At 40.9% G+C, this 14,712-nt stretch overlaps 1 protein-coding gene across 7 annotated transcripts in view; it reads left to right on the plus strand.

Annotated features, from left to right (window-relative positions):
- VPS13D (vacuolar protein sorting 13 homolog D) overlaps positions 1-14,712 on the plus strand; it is a 284,215-nt gene that overhangs the window by 124,008 nt on the left and 145,495 nt on the right. For all 7 annotated transcript variants that reach the window (XM_031664499.1, XM_031664502.1, XM_031664496.1 and 4 more), the window contains 6 exons: positions 2,524-2,771; positions 5,652-5,843; positions 6,151-6,277; positions 8,215-8,357; positions 12,197-12,327; positions 12,546-12,721. In XM_031664499.1, coding sequence (XP_031520359.1) covers positions 2,524-2,771; positions 5,652-5,843; positions 6,151-6,277; positions 8,215-8,357; positions 12,197-12,327; positions 12,546-12,721 — 1,017 coding nt within the window. The remainder of the gene's footprint in view (positions 1-2,523; positions 2,772-5,651; positions 5,844-6,150; positions 6,278-8,214; positions 8,358-12,196; positions 12,328-12,545; positions 12,722-14,712) is intronic.

Here is a 14,712-nt window from a genome sequence, read left to right on the forward strand (position 1 = left end):
AGTAGTGCCTGCCACCATACCCAGCTAATTTTTGTATTTTTAGTAGAGATGAGGTTTCACCAGTTGGCCAGGCTGGTCTCAAACTCCTGACCTCAGGTGATCCACCCACCTTGACCTCCCAAAGTGCTGGGATTACAGGCGTGAGCCACAGCGCCCAGCCAAATTTTTCTTTTTTTCAATTGAGACAGAGTCTTGCTATGTTGCCCAGGTTGCAGTGCAGTGGTGTGATCTTGGCTCACTGCAGCCTCTGCCTCCCGGGTTCAAGTGATTCTCCTGCCTTAACCTCCCGAGTAGCTGGGATTACAGGCACCCGCCACTGCAACCAGCTAATTTTTGTATTTTTAGTAGAGATGGGGTTTCACCATGTTGGCCAGGCTGGTTTTGAACTCCTGACCTCAAGCAATCTGCCCACTTTGGCCTCCCAAAGTGCTGGGATTACAGGCATGAGCCACTGCGCCAAGCCCTTTATCAAAATATTATCAAATGCAATTCAGCAAGTGGTTTATCCCAGAAATTTAAGATTAGCTTAATATTTGAAAATCAGTAAATGTGACTCATCATATTAAGAGACTAAAAGAGAGTCAGATGCAGTGGCTCACGCTTGCAATCCCAGCACTATGGGAGGCCAAGGTGGGCAGCTCACTTGAGGTCAGGAGTTTGAGACCAGCCTGACCAATACGGTGAAACCCCGTCTCTAGTAAAAATAGAACAAATTAGCCAGACATGGTGTTGCACGCCTGTAATCTCAGTTACTCCGGAGGCTGAGGCAGGAGAATCACTTGAATCCAGGAGGCAGAGGTTACAGTGAGCTGAGATCGTGCCACTGCACTCCAGCTTGGGCAACACTGTCTCAGAATAATAGAAAAGGAGTAGACAAGCCACAGAATTGGAAAAATACATGTATCTGACAAAGGATTTTCACATAGAGTGTATGAAGAACTTCCTGCAGATCAACAATAAAAAGATAATAAAAAGAATAGACAAAAGACTTGAACTGACAACTTACAGAAGAAAATATCCAGCCAATAGACAAACGAAAAGATGCTCAGTGTGATTATTCACTAGGGAAACGCACACGGTGGGTAATGTTTTACTCTCATTGAAATGGCTGAAATAAAAAAGAATGACAGCGCCAAATGTTGACAAAGACGTGGAGCCATTGAACTCTAGTTCCTATTAGCTACTAAGTAGCTAGTAGGAACGTAAAATGGTACAACTACTTTGGAGAAATGTGTGGCAATTTCTTATAAAAATTAAGTACTGACCGGGCACGGTGGCTCACACCTGTAATCCCAGCACTTTGGGAGGCCGAGGCAGGGGGATCACCTGAAGTTAGGAGTTCAAGACCAGCCTGACCAACACGGTAAAACCCTGTCTCTACTAAAAATACAACAAATTAGCCAGACATGGTGGTGCACGTCTGTAATCCCAGCTACTCTGGAGGCTGAGGCAGGAGAATGGTTTGAACCAAGGAGGCAGAGGTTGCAGTGAGCCAAGATAGCGCCATTGCACTCCAGCCTGGGCAACAAGAGTGAAACTCAGTCTCTGGAGTATTTACCTAAAAGAAATGAAGATATATGTCCAAAACAATACTTGTACAAGAATGTTCATTTAACCCTTGTACAAGAATGTTCATTTAACCCTAAACTGGAAAAAACCAATTGGCTATCAAGAGGATAATGAATAAATTAACAGCGATTTATTCATACCATGGCATACTACTAGGAAATGAAAAATTATCAAATAGGATATATAGAACAACATGGCTGAATCTTGTTGAGACTTTAAGTTTTAAAAGCCAGACATAGGCCGGGTACGGTGGCTCATGCCTGTAATCCCAGCACTTTGGGAGGCCGAGGCAGGTGGATCACAAGGTCAGGAGATTGAGACCATCCTGGCTAACACGTGAAACCCCATCTGTACTAAAAATGCAAAAAATTAACTGGGCGTGGTGGCGGGCACCTGTAGTCCCAGCTACTCAGGAGGCTGAAGCAGGAGAATGGTGTGAACCCAGGAGGCGAAGCTTGCAGTGAGCCAAGATCACACCACTGCACTCCAACCTGGGCGACACAGTAAGATTCCATCTTAAAAAAAAGAAAAGAAAAGCCAGGCATAAAGAGTAGTACATACTGCATGATTCCACTTATATGCATGCAGTTCCAGAACAGACACAACTAATCCGTAATTATAAATGTTAGAAAGTGGTTGCCTGAATGATGGAGGAGAATATTGATTGGAAGAGGACATGAGGGAACTTTCCGGGGTGAGGGAAATATCCTATAATTTATTTTGGATGGTGTTTATAGAGGTGTGTATAATTGTCAGAGCTCATCAAAGTGAACATTTAAAATCTATACATACTGTTGTGCATAAATAATTATATCTTAGTAAATGTGTTTGGATTAAAAACTGCAAATAATTTTATGCATTGAACCGTCTTAATGTTATTTTGCATACTTAGCTAAGGGGAAAAATTTTAAGTTCTTCATTCAGTCTGATGATTTTTACATTTTATCTTCATAGGTTTTGTGTGGCTATAAAGAAAGAGAATTATCCAGATTATATGCCCTCAAACATATTTTCTGACAGTGCAAAACAGATTTTCAGACAGCCTGGGCATACCATATATCTCCTGCCAACTGTGGTAATCTGCAACTTGCTACCCTGCGAACTTGATTTTTATGTTAAAGGAATGCCAATTAATGGGACGCTGAAACCTGGGAAGGAGGCAGCTCTCCACACAGCTGATACATCCCAGAACATTGAACTGGGTAAGAATGTAGTCAGATGATCATTTGTCATAATCCTATGAGAATATCAAGGAGTATTTTGTGATTATTTATTTACTAAGCATCTTGGAGAAACTGGGGCACATAAAATAGCTCAATAAGCCAGTTCAAAGGAATTAGTGCAGTTAAAAAAAAAATAACCTTTAGCTGGTGGCGGCGGAAGTACATGACTGTAGTCCCAGCTTCTCAGGAGGCTGAGGCGGGAAGATTGAGTCTACGAGTTCAAGGCTTCAGTGAGCTATGGTCACGCTACTGCCCACCAGCCTGAGCAACATAGTAAGCCCCATCTCTAAAAAATAAAAACCTTATAGAAAATGATAAGAAAAAAAACTTAACCAACCAAAAGGTTTACAGAGGAAGCCCGCAACAGAGCCTTTTTTCTTACATTGCTGACATGATGTATGATTGTAGGAAGCCATTTCGTCTTTTTAAACTATGCTTTTCCCAAGCAAAATCTTATGCCTCTTCTCTTTTAATTGAAAGGATAAACGTTTGCTGAGCACTCACTCTATTCCAGGCATACCTGGGCTTTTTCACACGTGTAGTCTCATGTAATCCTTATAGAAATAGTTATTTGCCTCATTTTACTGGTGAAGAAATGGTGGTTTGGAATGTATCAAGTAATTTTCAGTTGTAAGGGTTGTTAAAAGGAAGACTTCAGCCCAATTAAATTTAAATGAATTTAATTGAGCAATGAACGATTTGCAAATTGGGCAGCCCCCAGAATCACAGCAGATTCAGAGACTCCAGGGATGCCTCATGGTCAGAACAAATTTATAGACCAAAAAGGAAGTGACGTACAGAAATCAGAGGTGAGGTACAGAAACAGGTGGATTGGTTGCAGGTTGGCTTTTGCCTTATTTGAACACAGTTGGAACACTCAGCAGTGTATGAGTGGGTTGAAGTGATTGGCCAAGACTCAGCTATTGTTACAGGTGCATAGTCCTAAATCAGGTCTTCAATCTTGTCTACCTATTAAGTTAGGTTGCAGTTCATCCACAAAGACTCATATAGAAGTACAGAGTCCTCAGGCCATATTTCGTTTGCTTTAACAGGGTGAATGAAGTTAAAGTAGAGAATTATTATCATATTTGCAACACTTGAAACAAGGAGGAATGGTGATTATAGTTAACAATATTGTATGGTATATATCATAATAGCTAGAAGAGAGGATTTTTAGTATTCTTACTGCAAAGAAATGATGAATGTTTGAAATAATGAAAATGCTAAATACCCTGATTTGATCATTTCACAATGTATATATGTGTTGAGACATCTCACTGTACCCCCAAAATATGTACAATTATTATGTGTCGATTAAAAATTTAATTTTTTTTTTTTTTTGAGATGGAGTCTTACTCTGTCACCCAGGCTGGAGTGCAATGGAGTGATCTTAGCTCACTGCAACCTCTGCCTCCCAGGTTCAAGCAATTCTCCTGCCTCTCAGCCTTCTATGTAGCTGGGACTACAGGTGCCTGGCACCACGCCCAGCTAATTTTTGTATTTTTAGTAGAAACGAAGTTTCACCATGTTGGCCAGGCTAGTCTCAAACTCCTAACCTCAGGTGATCCACCTGCCTCAGCCTCCCAGAGTGCTGGGATTATAGGCGTGAGCCACTGCACCCGGCCAAAAAAATTTTTTTGGCAAAGCAAAGAGGTACTTTTGGAATTTGGGCAGAAAATGTATTCCTTTTTTTTTTTTTTTTTTTTTTTGAGACGGAGTCTTGCTCTGTCGCCCGGGCTGGAGTGCAGTGGCCGGATCTCAGCTCACTGCAAGCTCTGCCTACCGGGTTTACGCCATTCTCCTGCCTCAGCCTCCTGTGTAGCTGGGACTACAGGCGCCTGCCACCTCACCCGGCTAGTTTTTTGTATTTTTTAGTAGAGACGGGGTTTCACCATGTTAGCCAGGATGGTCTTGATCTCCTGACCTCGTGATCCGCCTGTCTCGGCCTCCCAAAGTGCTGGGATTACAGGCTTGAGCCACCGCGCCCGGCCGAAAATGTATTCCTTTTAAGACTACCATACAACAGGTTGAAGTAATAATAACTTAGATATTTATGATTTTATAGTTTTGTAAGTGCTTTTCCTGTATTGTTTCATGTTATCTCCATTTACTGACTCAGGACCTGAAACTCATTCAACTTTAGCAATGTGTCTGTCCCACAGTGACAAGGTTACATTGCAATTACTATATAACCCTTGAACTTAATTTAGAAAAGTAGTGCAATACTATTCATTCTAAATAAAATAGGTCTTTGGCATATAAGAGGTTTTCTAATATATTTCTCCAAATATTTATTGAGCCCCTGTACAAAATAGAAATGTCTTCTCATCCCATCACCACGTACACACCCAGCACTGCTTCTCCTCAGCGTTCTGCATTCCACAGCTTATCACTTTTCATAACGAGTATCTACATTTTGCACATGGGTCCCAGAGAGTTCAAATAACTTGTTCCACATCACGAAGGTACTAAGGACAGACTGGAGTTTGGAAGCCAGGCAGTTTGGCTGCAGAACTGTGCCTCTTACCCTGCACTTGGGTTATTATGTTTCAGGCACCTAGCACAGGGCCTGAAGTATAGCAGACTCCTAAGAATCATAACTATTATTGATAGTTTTTTGATATTCGAACCCTTATGATTATGCAATTTAGGCTCCCTAGTGTGACTTCCAGGCCATCTGGTTTGCTTATATTGATTCTTCCCCTAGCTAGAGGGAAAGAGCCATTCTGATGAAGATTTTTACCAGTTAGATACTTAGTTATTGGTTTTTCCAAAAGGAATCCAGTTTACTTTGGCTGTGAGCTATTTTGACAAACTACAGTGAGAACTCTGAAAGTTAATAGTTTGTATCTTCTTTAGGGGTGTCACTGGAGAATTTCCCCCTCTGTAAAGAATTGCTCATTCCACCTGGAACCCAAAACTATATGGTGAGAATGCGACTCTATGACATCAACCGTCGGCAGCTGAACCTCACCATCCGGATTGTGTGTCGAGCAGAAGGATCCTTAAAGATCTTCATTTCTGCTCCATATTGGCTGATTAACAAAACAGGTACATACAGGGGCTGCTCGAGTAGGTCTTTGGCGTTAGTCATGGGAATTCAGATTTATTTGCTTAGCTAACTAAATGGAGCCAATGCAAATAGATTACTTCAACAGTCTGAGCTGCTGAAACATTCCTGCTTCCATCATAAATGCTTAATCATGCTCAAAACTGTCCTTTTAGGCAAGGAACTGAGCCCACTAAATCGATTCAGTTTTCACTCTTTTCCCCCTTGATGATTTTGTTGGTTCACCATTTGCATCTCTTTCAGATAGACTGGGTGGTATTGCTGTAAACTTTTCTCTCCTTCCTAAAGGGTTGCCACTGATCTTCAGACAGGACAATGCCAAGACAGATGCTGCAGGCCAGTTTGAGGAGCATGAGCTGGCCCGGAGCCTGAGTCCTCTCTTATTCTGCTATGCTGACAAAGAGCAGCCAAACCTGTGAGTACAGTTATTTATGGGAAGGGGAAATAAGCTCCTAGGGAAGGGAAGAAATTAGTAAAGGCTATAATATATCCGTGTAAGTAGAAATATACTGTAGATAACAATCCTGACTTGGCAGGGGAATAGAACCATGACCTAATGGGATTTTTGGGGATCTAATTTCTGTGTTATTTGATACGGAAAATAAACCATTTGGTTGGTTTATAATGAAAGCTAGTTTTATTTTACATGCATTGAAGTAGTTTTCCTATTCATAACTCTGCCAACGAAGAGAAAGCCACGTGTTCTTCTCTTCTCTGCAGTTTTTCTTCCCCTGTAAACTTTAGCACAGGCACAGGAGCTGGCATCAGAATGGACATAGACTGGTTGTTTGGTAAAGCCATCAGCCTCATTAATCCAATCCAGGATTTGTATCACATTTGGAAATTCATCCCTTTTACCCTTGAAGTAAAACGTGCCATTTTATGGTCTCAAAGCACTCATTGCATGTTTAAAAGCAGGGACAAAAACAACTGTGAAGATTAAATGACATGTGCTTTTAATGTATGGTAGGAGCATTAATTCACTTTTGTTCTTGGTTTTGACATTTTGCTTTTTACAAGAGTCTTTTAATAGAGCTCTAATCAAAGATAAATGGGTGTATCCAATAGTGCTAAAATGCCATACCGTGTTATCGGTAGAATTATGCTGACAGCTTAACAGAAAGTCTTCTGGAGTACCACACTTCAGTGAGTACTGATTTTGTGTTTACAAGGGAAGGTTGGAGTGTAGATTAGTGTTTGAGGCAAGGAAAGAGGATTGATGAGAGTTCTGGATATTGTAGGGGATGCAGCTAGCCTCTTGGCATGTGCGGCAAGCCCAGTCTCATTCTTTTCTTGAAATGATTTGGACAGTTTTAGATTTAGGACTTGACATGTGTCACACAGTGTGTTTTATCTATGAATTCCACAGCTCCCAAAGCCATTTTCACATAGACCATCTCATTGGATTCTTTCCACCATCGCAAGGGTGTAGGCAGGGCAGGAAATATTGTTATATTTTAAGATGAGGAAACAGGCTCAGAGAGAGTGCTACCTGCCCAAGTTTACATCCTTGTTAGTGGTAGAGCGGGAACAGACATTCAGGAATTATGTTGCCAAAATCTGTGACAGGACACTGACCAACTAAACAATGTTTTGCTATTCTAATAGTATCAGTCTGGTTGGGTGTGGCGGCTCATGCCTGTAATCCTGGCACTTTGGGAGACCGAGTTGGGCACATCCCGAGGTCAGGGGTTTGAGACCAGCTTGGCCAACAGGGTGAAACCCCGTCTCTACTAAAAATACAAAAATTAGCCGGGTGTGGTGGCACACGCCTGTAATCCCAGCTACTCGGGAGGCTGAGGCAGGAGAATCACCTGAACCCGGGAGGCAGAGGTTGCAGTGAGCCTAGACTGTGCCATTGCACTCTAGCCTGGGCGACAGAGCAAGATTCCATCTCAAAAAAAAAAAAAAAGGTATTAGCCTTTATAAGTAATGCATCATACCTGCATCTTCTGTACATATGCTTCTTGTGCTTTTTAAAATGGACCCTTGAAACAGCAGAGTCAGGAAAGGATTAGTTTGACTTGAATACTTGATTTTTAGGGTAATATTAGAAATTGTACCCTTTTCCTCATGTGTTATACTCATAGAATCCTAATGTTTTCTCCTAGAGCACTTAGTTGTAGATGTCAGTAAGTTTCACACACTGTTCCGCTGTGGCTGCCTCTAAGATCCAGCCTTAACCACTGATGAATTTTCTCACTGTGCTAGGGAATCACATGAGAGTGAGGAAGAGAGTCAATAGGAGAGATGGAATTTGGGTGATAACTATATTAATGTTTCCCAGTTAGAACAGCCAGATAAGACTTTCTCGTGGATGAATATCTACATCTTTGCTTTTCTGCCCCACAGCTGCACGATGAGAATCGGAAGGGGGATTCATCCAGAAGGCATGCCGGGCTGGTGTCAGGGCTTCTCCCTGGATGGTGGTAGTGGTGTCCGAGCTTTGAAAGTCATCCAGCAAGGAAACCGCCCAGGGCTGATCTATAACATTGGTGGGTTACATTTGGGGCAGTGGGAGAATCAGAACTGTTGGCTGATGACCTCAGGCCTGGAGGAATGAGCTGGCCATGCATTTTGGCCTGATTACAAGTGCTGATTTTCTCATTTGGCATTGGGTCAGGTATCTGTTCTCTGAATGCTACACTGATATCAACACAGATCTGTTCTCCTAGGGATCTGAGGAGCCACCTAAACACTGCCCTTTTGAGGTCTGTGGCTCTGTTTAATTTCAGACTCACCTGTGTCAGGAAAGTATCAGTTTGGCTTGAATCCTTGTTTTTCAGGGGAATAATAGGAACACTTAGCATGCCTTTCATCCTCCAAGTATTCCCACGCATTCATTAAAATTTGCAAGCCCTAAGAGGGTAGGAAGCATTGTTCTCCTTGAAACTGAAGGAGAGAGGTTAAGTGACCTGCCTAGATGCAAAGGGGAAGTCTGAGTCAAAAGTAGAATTAGGATTGGGGCATACAAATTAAATGCACTTGGTGGTTGTAGTAATTACAGCAATCTCCCGACTAACTTTGCTTATGGAGATGGGAAGGGTGGAAAGGGGAGGAGAGGATACCGTACCCATATGCCTCAGAGCCACTTGAGAACACTCAAAAGATTCTCTAAAGAGTTAAGATAATTTGATTGAAATATGAATCAGGGTGAAAATTGTAGCAATGTATCCTTTCAGTATATAATTTCCCAACATCTCAGAGCAATGTTTAGTTTTGAACATTGCAACACCATCTACGACTGCATGGTCCTGTAGAACTTTCGGTGATGATGGCAATATTCTATTTTGCACTACCTAGTAGTAGCCACTAGCCACATGCGGCTGCTGAGCACTGGAGAGAAATAAGGCAAGTATGGCTGAGGAATTGAATTTTTCTTTTTATTTAATTTTAATGAATTTAGGTTTAAATAGTCACATATGGCTACTGGTACCATATTGGACAGTATGCACATAGTCAGAGTTCCTTCCAAGAGCAAGGAAAAACTGATGTGATATCATTTACATATTTATCCTGAGTCCCATGGAGAGTCAAGGATATGTTTAGATGTCTAAGGATTTATTAATAAAATAATCTTCCAAGTATAGTTTCCTTTTTGGGTTTTTAATCATAGGTTTATATTCATTCTTCCTTGACACGTGAACTGTCTTCTTAAAGTTGACGTTAAGATTTTTAAAAGAAATAAACTTTATTTTATCTTGCAGCACAAGATAGTTATCTTAACTTTTTCTCACTTTTGTTTGCTCCACCCTTTGAATAGGCAAAGGCTGCTTCATGCTGAGTTTGGCTTTCTGCTGGGGTATTTTGCCCTTGATGTATTTTGCAAAGCAAGCTACCACAGGTTGGCTGGAAGCTGTAGTTGGGACAAATTGGGGTGGGAGGAGGAGCTTGTTCCTTTTAAAGCAGCTGGCACTGAGAACCACAGAATTCTTGCAGAGGCCAGTTGAGCAGACTGATCAGACATACGCAGTGATTGCCCATATAAGTTGTTTTGCTAGGAGCATTCACTAAGGCTCATGGCATATGTTTTGAGGGCTAAAACTGTGGTTTAAGTTTTGTTGATCCACCTAAGGAAGAGATAGAAGGAGTGGCCTAAGATAGGACTTTATAATTCTTGAGGGTCATGAACTTTTGCCATGTCTTCCCACTAGGGAATTTGTGGAATCTCCTGCTTGAATATTTTGAAGAATAGGATAGATAACTAGCTCCCTATCAGGAAAGTGTAAAGCGTAGTCCAAACTGAAAAACCAGGGACAGCCTTGCCAGGTAGCCTCACACGGATCTCCAAAAAGAACAATTTTGTGCCTGTTGATCTTATCAGCTTATTGATTTATCAGGGGTTTCCCAGGGCAATATAAGATATGAAGGGGGTGAGCTGAGATCCGGCCACTGCACTCCAGCCTAGGCGACAGAGCGAGACTCCGTCTCAAAAAAAAAAAAAAAAAAAAAAAAAGATGTGAAGGGGGAAAGAAGCCCACCTGTTTCCAAAAATTGAGTGTCTGTTTTCTTCCAGAGTACCCTAGACTCTTTTTGTAATATTAAGTTAGACACATCTTTTGTAGTTAGGCTTTCTATTAGATATCACCTGACTATGATACTGTTGATTTCTGACAATGAAAGCTTCTCTGTATGTCACAGAAAGAAGTGATAGGGTATAGCGCCATATGCCAGTATTACATAGCGTTTCTTAGATACAGAGTTTTAGAGAGATTTTTGTGTGTGACTTTTCTTAGTCTTTCAGGTATTTTCAAGGCTTATGTTAAAGGAACATCAGAATTTTCAAGCCAGTTTAAGTGAATTACAGCACTAACAGATTGGAATATTTATAATTGGGATTATGTTGAGAAATCTGTGGCACCTGGTTGTCAAATCCTAAGGTGGGGTTTTCTGTTTTAATGGTTCTCTTGATTCTTGATGACTGCTGAGTGGAGTGGACTCCTTGTACATGTCCCATCACAATACAAGCAAGCCTGATGAGGGTGCTGCTCCGGAGGCTGACCGCCTGGACTTGAATCCCAGCTATGGCACATACTAGCTGTGTGACATCGAGTCAGTTACTTAGCTTTCCATGCCTTTGTTTCCTCATCTGTAAAATGGAAATAATTAAAATATCTAACTTAGAAGGTTGTTATGAGGATTCAATATAAAGCCTTTGGTAGAGGGCCTAGCAAGTATTAAGAGATCAGTAATTATTATTATTGTTGTTATTTTTATTTCTATGATAAATATTTTTATCAATGGGTGACCAGAGCTCAGCCCAGTACCTTGAATGTCATTGCTATATTTATTGTCTGAATGAGTGAGTGAATAATTCATCCCACTGAATTTTTTATTTTTAAAAAGTGTCATCAGGGTTGTTAAGATAGTTCAGTGCTTTTCTTTATTTGGAACCGGCCGTCTTGAGATTTCCTTTGGACTGTTTTCTTATTTTTTCCTGGTACATAGTAGGCGCTGAAAACAGTTATTTTATAAATGAATAAATTCTTTTATTTATTTATTTTTTTGAGACAGAGTCTCGCACTGTCACCCAGACTAGAGTGTAATGGTGCGATCTTGGCTCATTGCAACCTTTGCCTCCTGAGTCCAAGCAATTCTCTTGCCTCAGCCTCCCAAGTAGCTGAGATTACAGGCGCCCGCCACCACGCCCGGCTAATTTTTGTATTTTTAGTAGAGACGGGGTTTCACCATGTCGGTCAGGCTGGTCTCTAACTCCTAACCTCAAATGATCCACCCGTCTCGGCCTCCCACAGTGCTGGGATTACAGGCGTGAGCCACCACGCCTGGCCATGAATAAGTTCTCTAATACTTAGCATTATGTTTGAGCTGGATTCTTTGGCAATGGGCTAAAATAAAATACTAGACAAGAGTCAGTGGAGTTTAGAACATTACAGAATCCGACTAAGTAATCTGAAATTTCCACTATATCCTGTAAAAGTGGTAGGTTCTCTAGAAGGAAATTTTGTATCCTAGGTGTAAGCAAAAAAGTATCATGTGAAACTGTTGTAAGTATTCAGCTTCATAAATGGAAACCTAAGGTATGTGTGACTAGACACACTGTGAAATGGTACACATCGTGTGAAGAAACTAGGAATTAAGGGGGTATTGATATTGCCTCTGAACCTTTTTAAGGCCTAAATGGGAATAAGGAGTAATAATACTTTGAGTACAATTGCTATTTTCATTACATTCCTAGAAGGTTCAATATCCTGTCTGGGTGAGAGAGTTATTTTCTCAGAGAAACTAAGTAACTGTGAAGGTTATTTATTTTTGTTAGACCAAGAGTTTTCTCTCTTCATGGTTAATTTATAAAAGTGGTTCTTGTTATTTGTAGGTATTGATGTCAAGAAAGGCCGAGGTCGATATATTGACACCTGCATGGTCATCTTTGCCCCCCGTTACCTGTTAGATAATAAATCATCTCACAAGCTTGCATTTGCACAGAGGGAATTTGCCAGGGGACAGGTGAGCAGTTTGGTTTTGAAGGATGAGAGTGCCTATGTAATAGCACGAATTTTAATGTCGTCTTCCATGAAGACTGTGCGTTCTGTTGTGCGAGTAACTGCTCTGTAACTTTGGTACCCAGAGAGCTCCTGTTAGAGGGTAAGGCTCAGAGTAGGTACTCAGTAACACTTAATGTCATGAATCGACTTGACTAAAGCCCGTGATCCTGTGTGTTCTAGGGAACAGCCAATCCTGAAGGTTACATCTCCACCCTTCCTGGTTCCAGTGTGGTGTTCCACTGGCCCCGCAATGACTATGATCAGCTCTTGTGTGTCAGACTGATGGATGTTCCCAATTGTATTTGGTCTGGAGGCTTTGAAGTCAACAAGAATAATTCCTTCCATATCAACATGAGGTCAGTTTGAGACTCTACATAGAGACAAAAAAGTAGCCCCTGTTTGAGATGCAGTACTGTAGTAACAAGCCGGTATTGCCTTTTGTAAAATGGGCACAAATATTTCTGGCTCAGACAGAGGTCTTAGAACTTGCAAAGTCCGGGGAAGTGTGAGCGGATAATTTGATGGAATAAACTAAAGGAGGTGTTGCCAGTTTTGACCATGGTGTAATTGCTGTTGTCTAATCCAAAGAGTAACACTGAGCTCATATTTTGATTACCTGCAACTTTGAAAGATCTGTCTGCATGTAGATGGTAACGCTCATTATAAATATTTTTGTATTTTCTGACATATTTATATAAACCCTTCTTTCATTCGATGCTGTTCTACTAAATCATCTGGCTTTCTACACCTAATGTGGTAACACTCAGTTCTTGTTAAGAAAAATTAACCAGGCCGGGCACAATGGCTTATGCCTGTAATCCCAGCACTTTGGGAGGCCGAGGCGGGTGGATCATGAGGTCAAGAGATCAAGACCATCCTGGCCAACATGGTGAAACCCCGTCTCTACTAAAAATCCGAAAATTAGCTGGGCATGGTGGTGTGGTGTGGCTGTAGTCTCAGCTACTCAGGAGGTTGAGGCAGGGGAATCACCTGAATCCGGGAGGTGGAGGTTGCGGTGAGCTGAGATCACACCCCTGTACTCCAGGCTGGCGACAGAGCAAGACTCCATCTCAAAAAAAAAAAAAAAAAAAAAATCAGCCTTAACTAGCCCAGGATAAGCTCAACTTTCTTCTTGCTTTCATCATATACTTTAAAGAAAGTATTTAAAAATATTTTAAATTGTGGTAAAACAGACATGACATAAAATTTACTATTTTAACCATTTTTAAGTATTCAGTTAACTGGTGTAAGTACATTTACATTATTATGGAAACAATCCCCCAAACTTTTTTCATCTTGTGAAACTGAAACTCTATACCCATTAAACAGCTCCTCATTCCCATGCCCCTCAGCCCCTGACCACCATGTTCTACTTTGTGTAAATTTGACTGCTCTAGGTACCTCATGTAAGTTTAATCATACGGTATTTGTCTTTTTGTGACTGGCTTATTTCACTTAGCATAATGTTGTCAGTGTTCATATTTTTATTTATTCGCCTATTAATGCACACTTGGGTTGCTTCCGCCTTTTGGCTATCATGAACTGCTACGAGCATAGGTGTATCAGTATCAGTTCCAGACCCTGCTTTCAGTTATTTTGGGTATAGATGCAGATGTGGAATTGTTGGATCACATAATCATTCTGGTTTTAATTTGTTGAGGCACCACCATGGTTTTCTGGAGTCGTTGCACCATTTTACTTTCCTGCCACCAGTGCACAGGGTTCCACTTTCTCCACAGCCTCACCAACACTTGTTTTCTTTGGTTTTTGACACAAGCCTTAAGTGATAGTCGCGCCTCTGTATAATGGGTGTGAGTTTAAATTCGTATTTCCTTAATGATTAGTGATATTGAGCATCTTTTCATGTGCTTTTTGGCCATTTGTATGTCTTCATTGGAAAAAATATCTATTCAATTCCTTTGCCAATTTTTGAGTTAGGTTGTTTTCGAATTGTAGGAATTCCTGTTCTAAGCGTTTTATAGTTTTAGCTCTTACTTCTAGGTCTTTGATTAATTTGGGGTTAATGTTTGTGTATGGCGTAAGGTGAGGGTCCAGCTTCATTTTTTTGGTATGTGGATATTTGGTTTTCTCAGCACCATTAATTGAAGAGACTCTCCTTTCCCATTAAATGATCTTGGTACTGTTGTTGAAAATCATTTGACCCTACATGTGGAAGTTTATTTCTGGGTTCTCTATTCTATTGGTCTGTATTTCTTTATGCCATTACCACCCTGTTTTGATTATAGTTGCTTTGTATTAAATTTTGGAATAAGGAAATGTGAGACCTCCAACTTCGTTGTTCTTTTTCAAGGTTGTTTTCTCTATTCAGAGTTGCTTAGATCCATAT

This window comes from Papio anubis, chromosome 1 (assembly GCF_008728515.1).
Source record: "Papio anubis isolate 15944 chromosome 1, Panubis1.0, whole genome shotgun sequence".
NCBI classification, from domain to species: Eukaryota; Metazoa; Chordata; class Mammalia; order Primates; family Cercopithecidae; genus Papio; species Papio anubis.